General features: G+C 45.5%; 1 protein-coding gene across 1 annotated transcript; it reads left to right on the plus strand.

Annotated features, from left to right (window-relative positions):
* Positions 1-644: 644 nt before the first annotated feature.
* Positions 645-13,365, plus strand: LOC309588793 (histone H2B 5-like; the record flags this gene model as incomplete). The annotated part of the gene is made up of 2 exons (XM_082308471.1): positions 645-687; positions 12,956-13,365. Exon 2 carries the CDS (start codon positions 12,985-12,987, stop codon positions 13,363-13,365), a length of 381 nt encoding a protein of 126 aa, XP_082164597.1. The 5' UTR covers positions 645-687; positions 12,956-12,984.
* Between the last annotated feature and the right edge of the window lie 853 nt (positions 13,366-14,218).

Below are 14,218 nucleotides of genomic sequence, written 5' to 3' on the forward strand. Positions count from 1 at the left end.
AGGATCATGTGTGTTGGGTGGGAGATGGAAGAATAGATGCATAACCCAAAAATGCTACATTAACCTCAGGGGGTGGGGGTGGAATTGTTTAATAATATTTCCCCTTGACTATCACTGACTACAAACAGCATCATTGGGGATCAAGGGCAAACGTTGCATTTTGCTGTTTAAATAAGACTCTTAGTTTAAAAAAAATCTGATTTAATAATTAAACTATTTTTTTTGTCTTTCAAAAAGCATACTACTAACTGGCTGGAATGAAAACAGCTCCATCCCCCGGATTCCACCTCCACTTTCTGGCAGCTTACCTGACTCATAAAGAGAGTGGGGGATTTTATATGCCACCTACATCAACTCAACATTTTCCTTTGTGGTGAGAGTTAATCACCACCCTTGTCATATTATTTCACCGACCCTCTTGAAGATACGATCTGTCAGGGGGGATTGTTTATCTTTCAAACCAGCCGTAAAACTTCTTGTAGAATAGCGGCTTTTTTTTCTGAATTTGGTGAAAATACACAGGCGGTCCATTGCAATAAGGTTTTCTGTGTTATTTGTTAAAAAATGGCATTTACCCCAGGGTCAGGGAAGAGAGAGTTTCCGTTTGCAGAGGACTCATCTTGGACATGAGACGTGCCACCTGGAGAGTTGAGATTCATCAGCTGAAGGTAGAGGACCATCCCCCAGGTAATCGTTGCAGGAGGTGTGCGCTGAGGAAGAAACTGTGGGGTTGTAGCCACAATGATCAGGGATTTAAGAGGGCAAAGTTTTGTCAGCAGAGGCAATGTTTATATTAGGCCAACAGACAGAGTCAGGAAAAATGGACGTGCTTCTGGGCACATAAAATCTCTCCTTATAACCTGTTTGTATAACCTGTGTGACCCTGTCTCTTGCGAGGAGAGAGATGGTATGTAGTAGGCTGATATTTGTCAAGCAGAAACTACCACCCGAAAGAAGACAGGAATGAGAACGAAACACAAAGGTGGCAATACAATAAATACAGTGTGCGCAGGAGGCAATGGAAGAAGGGGTAGGAGGAACTGAAAGTGCACCTCCAGGAAGGTTATTGGGAGTTACAAAGAGGACATGAGTTACCCTGGCAAGTGAGAGAAATCTTGAGCAGAAAAGTGTGTGACATTTTTGCGGAAGAAATTCTTGAAATGAGGTGCAGGGTGGGCAGAGAGGAAGGAACAGCTGAGAGCGCTCCGGAGCTTGGCACTAAGTGTGAAGGAGGGCCAGGGAAAGCGTTTGATAAGTGTCTCCTCATTTCTCCGTCACAAGGGCAGGCAGAATCAAGGAATGGGAAGAAAAAGGGAAAACCAAAAGAACTGAAGTGAACTGTTGACAAATGTGGATGAAGGAAGGGTAGGGAAGCTGCTGCCATGTTGACAGAAAGGGAGAAGTCCTCTTTGGGTCCTCTGTGGGACCTGGAAAATGACTCGGTAGCAAGTGGGGTGCTACAAGACAGGAGGCAGGGAGCATCCCATCAAGAACAAGCTGACCATACCCAATATAAATATGGGTTATTTCCATTCTTGATGTGTATAAGCCTTAAAATGCATTGCAGATACAGCAGCTCTGCCCTGAAGATACGGATGCTGCAGCTGTCGTGCCGTTCCCGTCACACCTTCCTCTTTCTCCCACGCCAGAATTAATCCCATATTCTCTCCTCTCCTGCACTGCGGGTCCTCAGCCCAGCTCCGATCGTCCTTCTTATCGATTGTGCCTGCCTGATAACTGGGGCACAACTCAAGATAAGGACTCAGGAGTCACCTGCAAAGATGTGCTTCTTGAAGCAGAGGCACTAATGAGCTCTGCGGAGGGTGCGTGCTGAGAGAGGCACCAGCAGGGAGGAAGAAGAGCAAAGGGTGAGCACTTCATCTGAGGAAGAAACGGGTTGGGAGACCATAGCAGTAGGGAAAACTAAAGGTGTGGAAGCCTCAGGAGGAAAGTGAGTGTAGGAGGATGGAGCCACGGATGGTTAAAAATAACAGTATGGTACAGATAATGTGGCACTCCACTGGCATTTTAAACTTGCTGCCTTTGAAAACCCTTCTGTGTTCTGAAAAGCGAGCCTTACATTTAATTGTTTGAATTGCTACTGACCAGCCAGGAGCCCTGGCATTTTGCGGCTGTCGTTTTGTCCAGCAACCCCCATTTTCTTCACTGCTGGTCTAGTGGTTGCAACCGAGGCTTCAGCAGAGAGCTATTTCCACCCCTGCCTGATGTAAATATTGATGTATCCCTAATTATGCTTTGATTTCTCTGGAAGGGAGATGGCCTTTTTTAGCTTGTATCAGTATAGTGACTAGCAAGTCCATGTGATAATGATGCTATCACAAATTAGAGCTAAATGAAAACACCATCACAGGCAATTTGTACGATGTGGAATTTGGACATGGTTCTAACCTGGCCTGAAAGCCATTTTTTCCAATGTTTCTGGAGGAATGCAAGCTTTTCAACCCCGTGTCTGTTCAAAGTAATGTGTTAGTGTCTGTACAAATATCACATGGTGGATGGGACCAAGTGGCAGCAAGGCTGCTGGGACTTTGAACCTCCTGGCACTTGTAATGGGTGTGAGAGAAAGAAGGAAGGAACAATAAAGAAAAGAATAAAGGAAAGAGAAGTGCAAAATGAAGGACCTCTGTGCATTTTGATAACAATTCTTCAGTAGGACAGTAACACAGAACAGAAAGATGTTGTCTGGTTAATGTAGAGCAGATACTTGCTATTGCTGGAGCCATATCCTAGAAATCTTTTTTTAAAAAAACAAAAATCAGGTTTTGTCTTTGAACTACGGAAGGTACGGGTTTCTTCATCTTTCTCCCCTCCTCTGTTGCCCTCATCCTCCCACTTCCATGTAAGGATGTAAGCGAGATTCCTTCTTCTCACCTCCAGCATAAATTTATCCATGAACATTTTAAAATGGCTTATTGTCAGTTCTTGTGCCAGAATTTACTTCTACCTTCAATAACTCTTGTGTCCTTAGTGGGCACCCCTATCTATTTCTGGAGAGCAGCCAGCTCCCCTCTTTGGCGGAGCTTTGCCGTGCTGTCCCAGCCGTGCTTTTCTCTCCTTCCATCTAACAGGCTCTCCATTTCCCTGCTTCGTAGAGGAGATGACCTCTGCCGCTCAGAGGACTCTCCGCCTGTGGTAATGTGATCTAGTGGCTGCAGCAGAGGAAGGTGTCAGCAGTCCTGGATCGTATTCCCGAGCCGGTTATTGGATGATGTGAGATCTGGGGAAGGACATTTATCTTTGTTTCCCTGTAGGCTCTAGTAATAGCCTTGCATCTTTATTTTACAGTAAAATTGCTATCACCATGCCAAATTAATTATTAATCCACACATTACAATATTTTCAGTATCCTGTAGCAATGAAATCTGAGTCTGTGCCGCTCGCTGCCCTTTAGCTTATGGCATGGCATGCAGTCCTTTCGGATGTACCTGTGCGGTACCCACGGCTCCTGCATTTACACTTCATATTCCTGGGCACCCATGCTTTACAGCCATGATAAAGCAGCTTTCACATATTCCTGACTTTTTCATTAATTGCATGCTTTCCGCTAATTTTTTTTTATCATTTTCAGGACTTGCTGAAATGTGGGTAGTGTAACTGGGAAACGATGATTAAAGTTAGAGACTCTCATTTAGAAGGAATGTCAGTCATGATTGATTACAGCTGCACACGTCATGCCCTCGCCTGGCTCTTTCTCCGCGCGTAGGAGGAGAGTTGGTGGTGCTCGCTGCCCAGGTCTGTTGAGCGTACGTGCATTAGACCCATACACGTGGCATGAAGGTTGTTAAAAAGTTTTGCTGGGCTTGTTTCACCCTTGTCATTGAGGACATGGTAATATTTGTGTTGTGATGTACCCATCACATCACTCTTAAAAGCCTTTATGACCTTGGTCTGATCTTCAGTCTAATTTGGGAATATAGCTTTCCCCTTTGGCATGGTTTTCTATCCATACGTATTATTCCTAGTTAATGTGGTATGGCCAGAGTAAACATTTGGGGGTATGATCCCTGCTTTTGTTTCTTTTTGCTACACAAATTATCTGTAGCACTGGAAAAGGTCACAGAAACCTACTGAAACCTGGGGATGGAGCGTGTGGGAGGAAGAGGTGCCACGCGTGTCTGCGTTGGCTCCCACGTAACTCCTGCCTCGACTCAGAAGCAGCTCTCATCTGCTGGGGCTTCTTCTTCTCCCTCTCCCACCCACTTTCACCTTACGGCCTGCAGGTGTTGGGCTGTAGCTTTTTGTATTTTTGGCTGTGACTGATTTGTACATTTTTAATGTATGCCTTTTTCAGCATCAATGAAAATAGTCTAGAATTTTGATAATTCTCCATTACTCCATAAAATCCATAAAAATAGTTTGCTTAAATGCCATAGCAGTTCTTTAGGCTTATTATCATTATTAGTTTAGAGACCATGGCTCCATTGGAGAAGGAGTTGTTATTTAGATACAGCAGACTAAGTAAGTATATGGTCTTCTGCTTTTCCAGGGAAACTGAAATGATGTGGTCAAAGATGAAGCAATTTTCATTCTGTTAGGCACAGAGCAATTTATTTTGAATCTATGCTTTTTATTTTCAGTAGCATAGGATGTCACGGAATAAGTAAAACACTTTTCTGATGTGTAATGGGTCATTAGTATTACAGACCCCAGTCACCTGTGATTTTTGTTCTCGCACCCATTTCTGATCATCTGTACTTGCAAATTGCTGAGAAGATTTGTCCAGCTTGCGATGCTGCCGAGTAGCTGAGCTGCTGCAATGCCTTGCTTGCTTCTCCTGCCCAGCAGGATTGCTCCAGGTCAGCTGGAGATCATCTGCCTGTAAGTGGTCAGCAGGCTCTGACCTCTCCCTGCCTTCAGAGCAACTTTACTGAATTAGTGTAAGGACAGGAGCTAAACCCCGCACCAAGACACAGAGTTGCTGCTGACAGGTTGACCCCGAACAGGTCCAGTTGAGTTGAAGTGGGATACGAAGGGAACAGAAGCCTGTTGCTTATGGAAAGGATTCATGGCAAAAGAAGCCAGGTCCTGCACTTGAGTCACAACAACCCCATGCACCGCTACAGGCTTGGGGAGGAGTGGCTGGAGAGCTGCCTGGCAGAAAAGGACCTGGGGGTGCTGGTTGACAGCCGCCTGAACATGAGCCAGCAGTGTGCTCAGGTGGCCAAGAAGGCCAATGGCATCCTGGCTTGTATCAGGAATAGTGTGGCCAGCAGGACCAGGGAGGTGATAGTGCCCCTGTACTCAGCACTGGTGAGGCCACACCTCGAGTACTGTGTTCAGTTTTGGGCCCCTCACTACAAGAAGGACATCAAGGTGCTAGAGTGTGTCCAGAGAAGGGCAATGAAGTTGGTGAAGGGTCTAAAGAACAAGTCTTATGAGGAGCAGCTGAGGGAGCTGGGGTTGTTTAATTTGGAGGAGGCTGAGGGGAAACCTTATCACTTTCTACAACTACCTGAGAGGAGGCTGTAGCGAGGTGGGGGTCGGTCTCTTCTCCCAAGTAACAAGTGATAGGATGAGAGGAAATGGCCTTGAGCTACGCCAGGGGAAGTTTAGGTTAGATATTAGGAAAAACTTCTTCACCGAAAGGGTAGTGAGGCACTGGAACAGGCTGCCCAGGGAAGCGGTTGAGTCTCCATCCCTGGAGGTATTTAAAAGAAGGGTAGATGTGGTGCTTGGGGACGTGGTTTAGTGGTGGACTTGGCAGTGCTGGGTTAACAGTTGGACTCGATGATCTTAAGGGTCTTTTCCAACCTTAACGATTCTACGATTCTGTAAGCAAATCCTGATGACTGTGAAACTTGCAGAGGAAGCTTATGCTGAAGTTAACGTTGGGTTAAAGTTTTGACTTACTGATAAAACCCCAGGAAGGGACTGAGCCTGGTTGTGGTCTCTGTTGGACTGTGTTAGTGCTGAGGGCTTTCTGAGGGTGGTTGGGATAACACACGTTTCTCTTAAACCCTGGCACTCTGTGGGGAAGCTGACTGGAGTGTAATTGTAGCAGATGCTGGTATTGGGTGTACTCTCTTAAACATTTAACGGCTATTGATCTACAGAAAACATCATTTCTCCTCTTTGCGTTTATTAGGTCCTGTTGGTCAAGCGTGTAGATCAGAGAGATTCCAAAGCAGGTAGCTAATGAGTGCTCTTAAAGAGCAGATAAAAGTCATGCTAAAGCTTCTTTAAGTACTCAGTTACTTATTCGTAGTAACAAAACCGTGATAAAATGTGGAGTCTGATTTTTATGAAGTACTGAGCCTCCTGGATTCCAGTGGAAATCAATGTTGGCTGTTGGTGCTAAGCATCTCTAAACATTGTATTTGTGGTTTCAGACCCAGGTTAAACCCCCATTGACTTCAGGCACTCCTTTAATCAGAGTAAGGATAGGAGTATTTAGCCTCCTGACAGTCATTCTTCTTGCAGCACTGTGTCTCTCTGTTGCTCTGCTTGACTCATGCATAAGATTTTCTTTTCTTTAAAAATTCAGTATATCTTCTCTGCAGAGAGCTCTGATCTAGGGTCCTGCTCCTTACTTTGTACATAAGCATGTTTGATTGATACCCCCACAACCCTGAGAAGTATTTGCAGCTTGGGCAGAAGTAGCACAAGAAAGTAAAGCTGTTGCTGGTGATTAAAAATGTGTTTTCTAAATTCATAAATGGAAATGCTAGAAAAGAAAAGAAGAGAAAACAAAAGATTACTGTAGGGAGTATCCTGTACTGAACTCCCAGGCAATGTGTTAACACAAGCACTGATAAGGATCAGTCAAAGAGCTAGGATGCCAGTGTATCTCAGTGCTCTGTTCTGATTGTATTTCTTCTAAAGAAATCTGAATATCCCTTTGAACATAGTGTGTCTGTGTCAGGGAGTGAGTTTGTAGCATTTCTTTCTATGTTAAGGAGGAGGGGGCATCTTCACTTTTAACATATTTTCATGGTCCAGTATGCAAGCATGAATCTCTTCACTAGAAGAATTGCATGTGTGTATCCAAGGTTAAAAGTTAGCTATTTAAATGATAACTTTACAGGAGCAATCATACAAAACACAGCAGAGCATGTGGGATTGGGGATGGGGCTTTATTATTGATACTGGATTACCTGGGAGGAGACCTGGGATCCCAAAACCGATCTCTGCGTCCCTCCACCATTGGAAGAAATTGGGCATTTCAGACTGGTTTACCTTATTCTAGGAAATTCTCCCCCTCGTTACTTCAGAAGAAAGCAAATATTACCTCATCATCACATGCTGGACAACATACAGAGAGAAAAATTCTTTCCAGTGCAAAATATGACTATCAGATTTTGCACATGAGGCAGCATCACCGATGTCTCATGGTGACTCATCATACTTCTGGTCTGCTTTACTACCTAAGGCAGAGCTTGCTACCAAATAATCATAAAACATCTGCTTGTTTTCTCAGTTATTACTACTTAATGGCACCTGTTGGATGAGCAAATTCTTGTTTAATAACTTCCAGGTAGATCGCTGTACATTATAAAAGGGGGGGGATTTGCAGTCTGCAGAAGTAGGCTGTTGAAACAACAGTCATTCGCTGACATCTGGTAGTTTGTAAACTGTGTTTACCAGATCTGCTGTCTGTGCTCGTAGAAGCATTTTGGAGCAGATGAAGCCATTAGAAAGCTTTTTCCTTTTGGTGGAAACATTCCCTAATTTGTTGCCCTTCTTTGTGTTTCAGAGAGAGTAAAAAAAAGCAGCAGCTAATTTAACTTTACATTTCTTGATGTGTAGGAGTAAAACCAAGTTTTCTTTATTTTGTACAGCAAGAGAAACTAAGGAAAAGGACAATAATTGAACAGAACTAACAGGACATTCCTATTTAATGGGCAGAATAAACAGCAAATGCCCGTTGGCTCTCATTTACTCTACCAAGGATTAAAATAGATCATCAGAAGATTAGCAAATACCAGAATATCAGATGTCCAAAAGATGAGAGCTTGAGTTTTTCCTACAAATGTTTAATTTTTCACCAAAACCTCCTAAGAACAAAGTACCGATTCTAGAAATGTAACTTTTACAGTTGGTTAGGAAATTATAGCAAGGGAGCAGGCTGGTGGCCGTGGGGATTTATGGTGGATGCCACAGAGCTCGTCACAGCAAGGAAAGCTTTTAATAGGAAAAAGAAGGAAAAATCCAAGTGCTCTTTCCACCCCTGCATCAGGAGGGGTCCAAAAGGCCAGCTAATAGTCCACCCGTGGTCACCCGTGCACACTGCTGTCACTAACTTGGCACTCGTCCTACAGACTCAGCAGCAAGGCCAAAACCAAATAAAAATGCTGCCGGAGCTTCCCTGCCTGTCTCTCTCTCCATCAATATATCAGGCCTAGGGAAAACAGAGACAGCATCAGGCTTCACGTGGGATTTCTCAGCAGGGATCCTCTCCCATCTCAGATATGAGAGACTGTGGTGATTTGTATCTTTGAATATGTTTTCAGTTCATTTTCCTTTTAATGATGCTGAAGAAAGGGGTGTCAACACAAAGGAAGATGTATCTGTCACTCTGCACCGCTCTGGTTTCTAGCAGCAGGCAGGCTGCTGCTTGGAGCCGGCAAGAAAAAATACAGTGGTTGGGTTTGTTGTTGGTTTTCTGAGGAAGGAAAAAAATGCCAGCACTGATAACTGATTGACTCAGAGCGTACAAAGCTGTAAAGAAAAAATGTGCCCAAAGATTTTCCTCAAAAACCCGAAACCTTCCAAATGTCACTGTGATGCTTCAGAGTGCCTCCTCTTGCATGGCTATACCCTGTGTCCCAGGGACCTGGGTGGCTTGGACCTCGAGATGAGCACCATCTCTCCTCCTTAGGGGTCCTTGTGGGAGTCTCTGGCTGCAGTATCCCATAGGAAGTGTCCATTGGGGGAACACAGCTCATAAAGCATGTTCTAGGTGGGAGGTACCCAGGTTCAGTCTCCAAGAGCCACAGAATGGCCGAGGCTGGAGGCACCTCTGGAGACCATCTAGTCCAGTCCATGCTCAGAGCAAGGTCAGCAGCTACAGGTTGCTCAGGGCCATGTCCAGTTGGGTTTTGAGTATTTCCAAGGATGGAGACCCTACAACTCTGCTGAGCAACCTGTGCCAGTGCTCAGTCACCCTCACAGTAGAGAAGTCAGTCATGATGGCAACGCTTCCAAATGCAAAAACTAATAATTATTAACCTCTTCTGGTTTTCTCCTTTATTTAAGGAAAAAGAAAGAAATGCAACTATCTTCATCCAAAACCACCCATTTTTTAAAGGTCACCTAGTTTTCTCTCAACAAACTGTCCACACGGCTACTTTGGGAATAATCCCACTGCTTTTGTGTTCATACAAGAGCAGCACCTGCCTGTGGAGCGCATTACACTGTTGACAGAAGGGTTGGTGATATGGTTGGCCGCTATTAACATTATTTATTTAGCACCTGGCAAACACAATCAGGCTCTGTGCTAGGCAGTGCCCAAACAAACTGGAAGGAAGACAACCTGTTCCCAAAGAAGGTGTTATTTACCTGTTAAATAGTCTGCAAAGAAATGGGTGGAGGGAAGCAAGGGCACCAAAGCATTTGCGCTAATCTCTGAACTTTGTCATCATTGCTTCCCTCATCGCAGCCATACATGGGAGAAGAGCGAGATCCTGGCTGCACTACCCGAGAGCGTTAGCCGGTCAAATGGACGGAGATGTCCTGTAGGTGTGACCTTTTCTGGAGACATATAAAATCACTCTGGTGCCTCTTGGGCGCTGTATTCATTTTTTAAAAGCCGCAGTACAAGTGCGTTTAACAATTAATACATATTTTAAAAGGACGCACTTTTTAAAAAGTCTAAGAAATAGTCATTTACATTTTTCAGTTGTGGTGTTTTTCAGTCAGGAAATTAGCTCATGAGAAAACGAAGCAAGTGCACAGTTAGTTCTTCTCTTGGAAAAATGCCTTTCCATTGAAAAGACATCTTTTCAGGTCTGCAAACAAGAGTGATAGGGGATTTCTTTTCCTGATATTGCTTCCCAAGTAGAGGAAGAAAGGAAGAAAAATTGTGGTTTCACCAGAGGAAGAAAATGTAGTGTTTAAGGGGGCAGATATCAGAGTTCTGAAGGGTGTCCAGGACTTTCAGGGCAGCCCAGCACCTGCCCTGCCAAATGCCTCCACTGGGAAGAATGCCTGGAAAAATTAATAAAGGGGATGAGGTGGCAGAGTTGAGGACATAGTTCGATGAAAATCATGTCTTTGGAGGTTTTAAAGAAGTACTAAGAAATTGATCTAGGAGGGCACGCCTGGGTACCCTCAGGCAAAGTGTGGAGCTCTGGAAGCTCCTTCCAGCTGCACGATTCTGGCATTTCTGTGACACTGTTTTTCATATGCTCAAACTGAGCATTTTGCCATGCCGAATCTTTAGAGTCCACTTTTCTCTGAGCATCCCACATGTCTCTGGGCATGGTCTTTGTCCATGGTGTTACATCTAGATCAGCTCACTGGGCCGTGAAGCTTTGCCAGGGGGTCAGTTCACCTGAAGGAGAACTACTCTCACAATGTGCCCATCCCCTTGCTCTTTCTATGAAACTGCTTTTCCTTTAACTTCAAAGAGTCAGCAAAATATGTTAGTTTATGATTGCCAGGTGGTATATGTTACAACTACAGGTTTCCTGAAACTAGGAAAAGATATTGATGTTCATAAACCAAAGACAACTAGAAGAAAGCATCAACAGCTTTCAATACATTTGTTTGTTTTTTTCTTTTCTTTTTCTTCCTATCCTCCATACCTCATGTTAGATTGCTAGTTATTCCAAGGATTTGAGAGGGATTTATATGTATTTACCCAGTCTTGTTGAGTTTTTTTAATGTTTGTATGCTTTAGTCATGAGCAGTTTGAGGTTCTGGTGCAGGCAGGAGTTAGTGGTGTGCTTGCAGCCTGTTACATGAAGTTTTCCTGTATGCTGGCCTTTTCCACCTAATTAGGCAATATCCCATTTTGGACTGACAAAATACTTCTTTTTGCAAGATGAAGCAAAGGAAACTTGGAACAAGTCTCTCAGGCCTCACAAAGGCAAAACTGCCGTTAATGGCAAGGAAGAAATTGCTTTGCTTGACCAAAAACTCAATGCTAAGGACATTGTTGGCAACTTTCACTTCTAACCAGGCGGGCATTTTGGAGGGCTGTGGTGGAGACCTTGCCTCGCTGCTCCCTAGCATCCCGAGCATGGCCTTGCGGCTGGGCCTACCCGCACTTGAATTGCTCAGCGTTGCCCTTTGCCCATCACCTGCCAGACCATGCAGCTGCCGGAGCCCAGCCTTGCTGCCTCGTAGGGTAAAGCAGCCAGCAGCAGCCTTGGTGCTTGCTGCAGGTGGAAGGCAGCAGCTCACGTACTGAGGGTTTGGAGCTGCAGAGGTTTCTTGCACAGTTTGGAAGCAGGAGCCGGTATCCACTGAGACGTGGGTGTATAAATCCGGCCTCGGCATGGAAGGCATCTGCTCCCACAAGGAGCAACCAGGAACATTTTAAAGACTTGGTTGCAAGACAGCTGCTGTGTCTGGATTTGGTTGCAGATGTGGACAATAGGGGAGAAACCAGGCCAGAATGGAGGGCGGCATCTCATTCCTTCTGAAGGAGGAGAGGCAGGTCTGAGCATGCAGCCGTCGCTTTGGCACAGACACCATTTAGGTCCCTCTCTGTGTGCAGACCATATGTTACATCCGAGATTTCTCTCTCCTGTTTACTTCTATCTGTTTTCCCATGTGCCTTCAGCCCTGAAGCTCTTTTTTCTCGTCTAGTCTCTCTTCGCCAACAGACTGTAATTCATAGGTCATCTTCAAAGGAGGCGCAGAGCAATAAAAGCCCATGCCCTGGGGTGATGCTGGAAGCTGATCCTCCAGCAAAGCCTGGAGAAGCCTTGCCTTTCATGGGAGCACTCAAAGTGTCCTCTGAAACACAAATCTGTTTACAGTTACAACAGAATTATTCCCTTGATGCATGTAGTAAAACACGTGTAAATTTGTAGTGTAGGCGAGGCACCCAGTTTTATGGCAGGTTTACATACTATCTTTTTGTTGCAGCACTTCTGGATGACAGCAGTCAGCTGCAGGTCGGGGCTCTGCAGGTTGTGGCCTAATGAAGAAACACTCAGAGAGGGGATCAGGCATCTTCGATGTAACCTGCCCGGTGGAGGCCTGCTGTCCCAAAAGCAAAAAGCACCAAATAGCAGGAAACAATTTCTGTCCACGTAGCTTCTCTCCGTTGACACGTAGCCCAAAAGCACTTTGATTTTTGCCTCTTATCCACATTCCTGTTTCTCTCTCAAGTGATTCCTGCCACCTCCTCTGAGCTTTTCTACTCTGGTATTTTTGCTAGCTAACGTGAATATGGAGAGATTCCAGTAGCTCAGCTAGCCAGGTTAAAACTATGTAATTTTTATGTTCCACTGGAATACATGGTGTAAAACAATAGCCACAGAAACACAACCACTTTCAAAATAAACTTTGACCTACATGCAAAAAAAAAAAAGTCTGTTGGAGATTGTAATAACCATATAAAATCATTTTGACCATCATATAAAGGTGGCTTCAGTGATATCTTGCAACAGTCTCCAGCCCATTCCAGAAAGATTTAATTTAATCCATGCTGCAGTTAGTGTTTTCTTTGGAACTGCAGTGTTCTTCTCAGAAATATGTTCCCCCCAGCCCATATTTACTAAGTTGATGCCAACTAGGCCTGGGTTCAGCGATGTTTGCAAGGCCGGTGTTACAGGAATTTAAACAGAAAACAACAAAAAAACATACACAAACCAGAGCAATGCTCACTGGCAGTTCAAAAATGCTTGCACGGGGTCATGGGGTGTTTGTCTCAGATTCAGAGATGTCGCTTGTCTGCAACTCAGATGCTCTCATCTTTCAGTAAAACTATACTGTAGAAGAATAAAAAAGAATTTGATTTTTTGGTGTTCTTTCCAAGCAGCTCCAAGACCCAGAGAAAGAGCTCTCAGGATGCCGGAGCCAGCAAAGTCCACCTCTGCCCCCAAAAAGGGCTCCAAGAAAGCCGTGACGAAGACCCAGAAGAAGGGCGATAAGAAGCGACACAAGAGCAGGAAAGAAAGCTACTCCATCTACGTCTACAAGGTGCTGAAGCAGGTCCACCCCGACACCGGCATCTCCTCCAAGGCCATGGGCATTATGAACTCCTTTGTCAACGACATCTTCGAGCGCATCGCTGGAGAAGCCTCCCGCCTGGCCCATTACAACAAGCGCTCCACCATCACCTCCCGAGAGATTCAGACGGCCGTGCGCCTGCTGCTCCCAGGAGAGCTGGCCAAACACGCCGTCTCGGAGGGCACCAAGGCTGTCACCAAGTACACGAGCTCCAAGTAGCTGGACACCACCTCTCCAACGGGACCATTAAGCACCGGACCCTCCATGCAAGCACAGGTAGGCAGCCACGGTCTGGATAAACGTCACAGCTATTATCCACAGCAATTTACAGCCTTGGGATGGGCATGAGAAGCTGTCTGGTGGAAGAGGAGATGGTGATCTGGATGCCAGCTGATTTTCATAGTCTGTTCGGGACATGCAACAGGTTCTGCGGGGCTGGTGGAGGAGGCCTCTGCTTTCACATCTCATCCAAAGGACTGACCGACTGCAGTATATCCAAACTCTCCTCTGTGCTTGGCAAACATGCATGTTTGGCGCTGGCGGGGGAGACTGGCAGCAGCAACACAGAGATGCTGTCTCTGAAGTCTTCCTGTTTGGCTGCTTTCTCACAGTCATCCGAGACAGGCACTGGGCAGTCAGTGCTGGTATCCTCTCCCTCATAGCCCAGATCCGTCCTGGTGTACAGCAGCACAGCCCACCCCGTGCCGGCAGAAGTGGCATCGACAGCTACCAGGCATGGGCTGTAGAATAAAGTCTCTATTGATTCAACAGCTATCTGTGCTTGACAGCCTGTTTTAAAGAGCAAGCCTGGCAGGCAGATGCCTGGGACGATACCAAGCGCAGTTCCTCCTCGTCGCTCCTGATGGATGAGCCATGGAGCAGGCTAAGGGTGCCGGCATTGGAGCTGCCCGCTGCCTCCCACCTTGTGCCGAGGTGGATGGACAGACAAGGGGGGATATTGGGGCTGGGTCGCTACCTTCCCCAGCTACTGCTTTGCCTGCTTTAGGACTTGCTTTGATGTGCAAGACGTTGCTAATTCTACTGCTTTTCAGAGACTTTTCCTCCCTCAACG

Source organism: Platalea leucorodia (genome assembly GCF_965183815.1).
Source record: "Platalea leucorodia genome assembly, chromosome: 4".
Lineage (NCBI taxonomy): Eukaryota > Metazoa > Chordata > Aves > Pelecaniformes > Threskiornithidae > Platalea > Platalea leucorodia.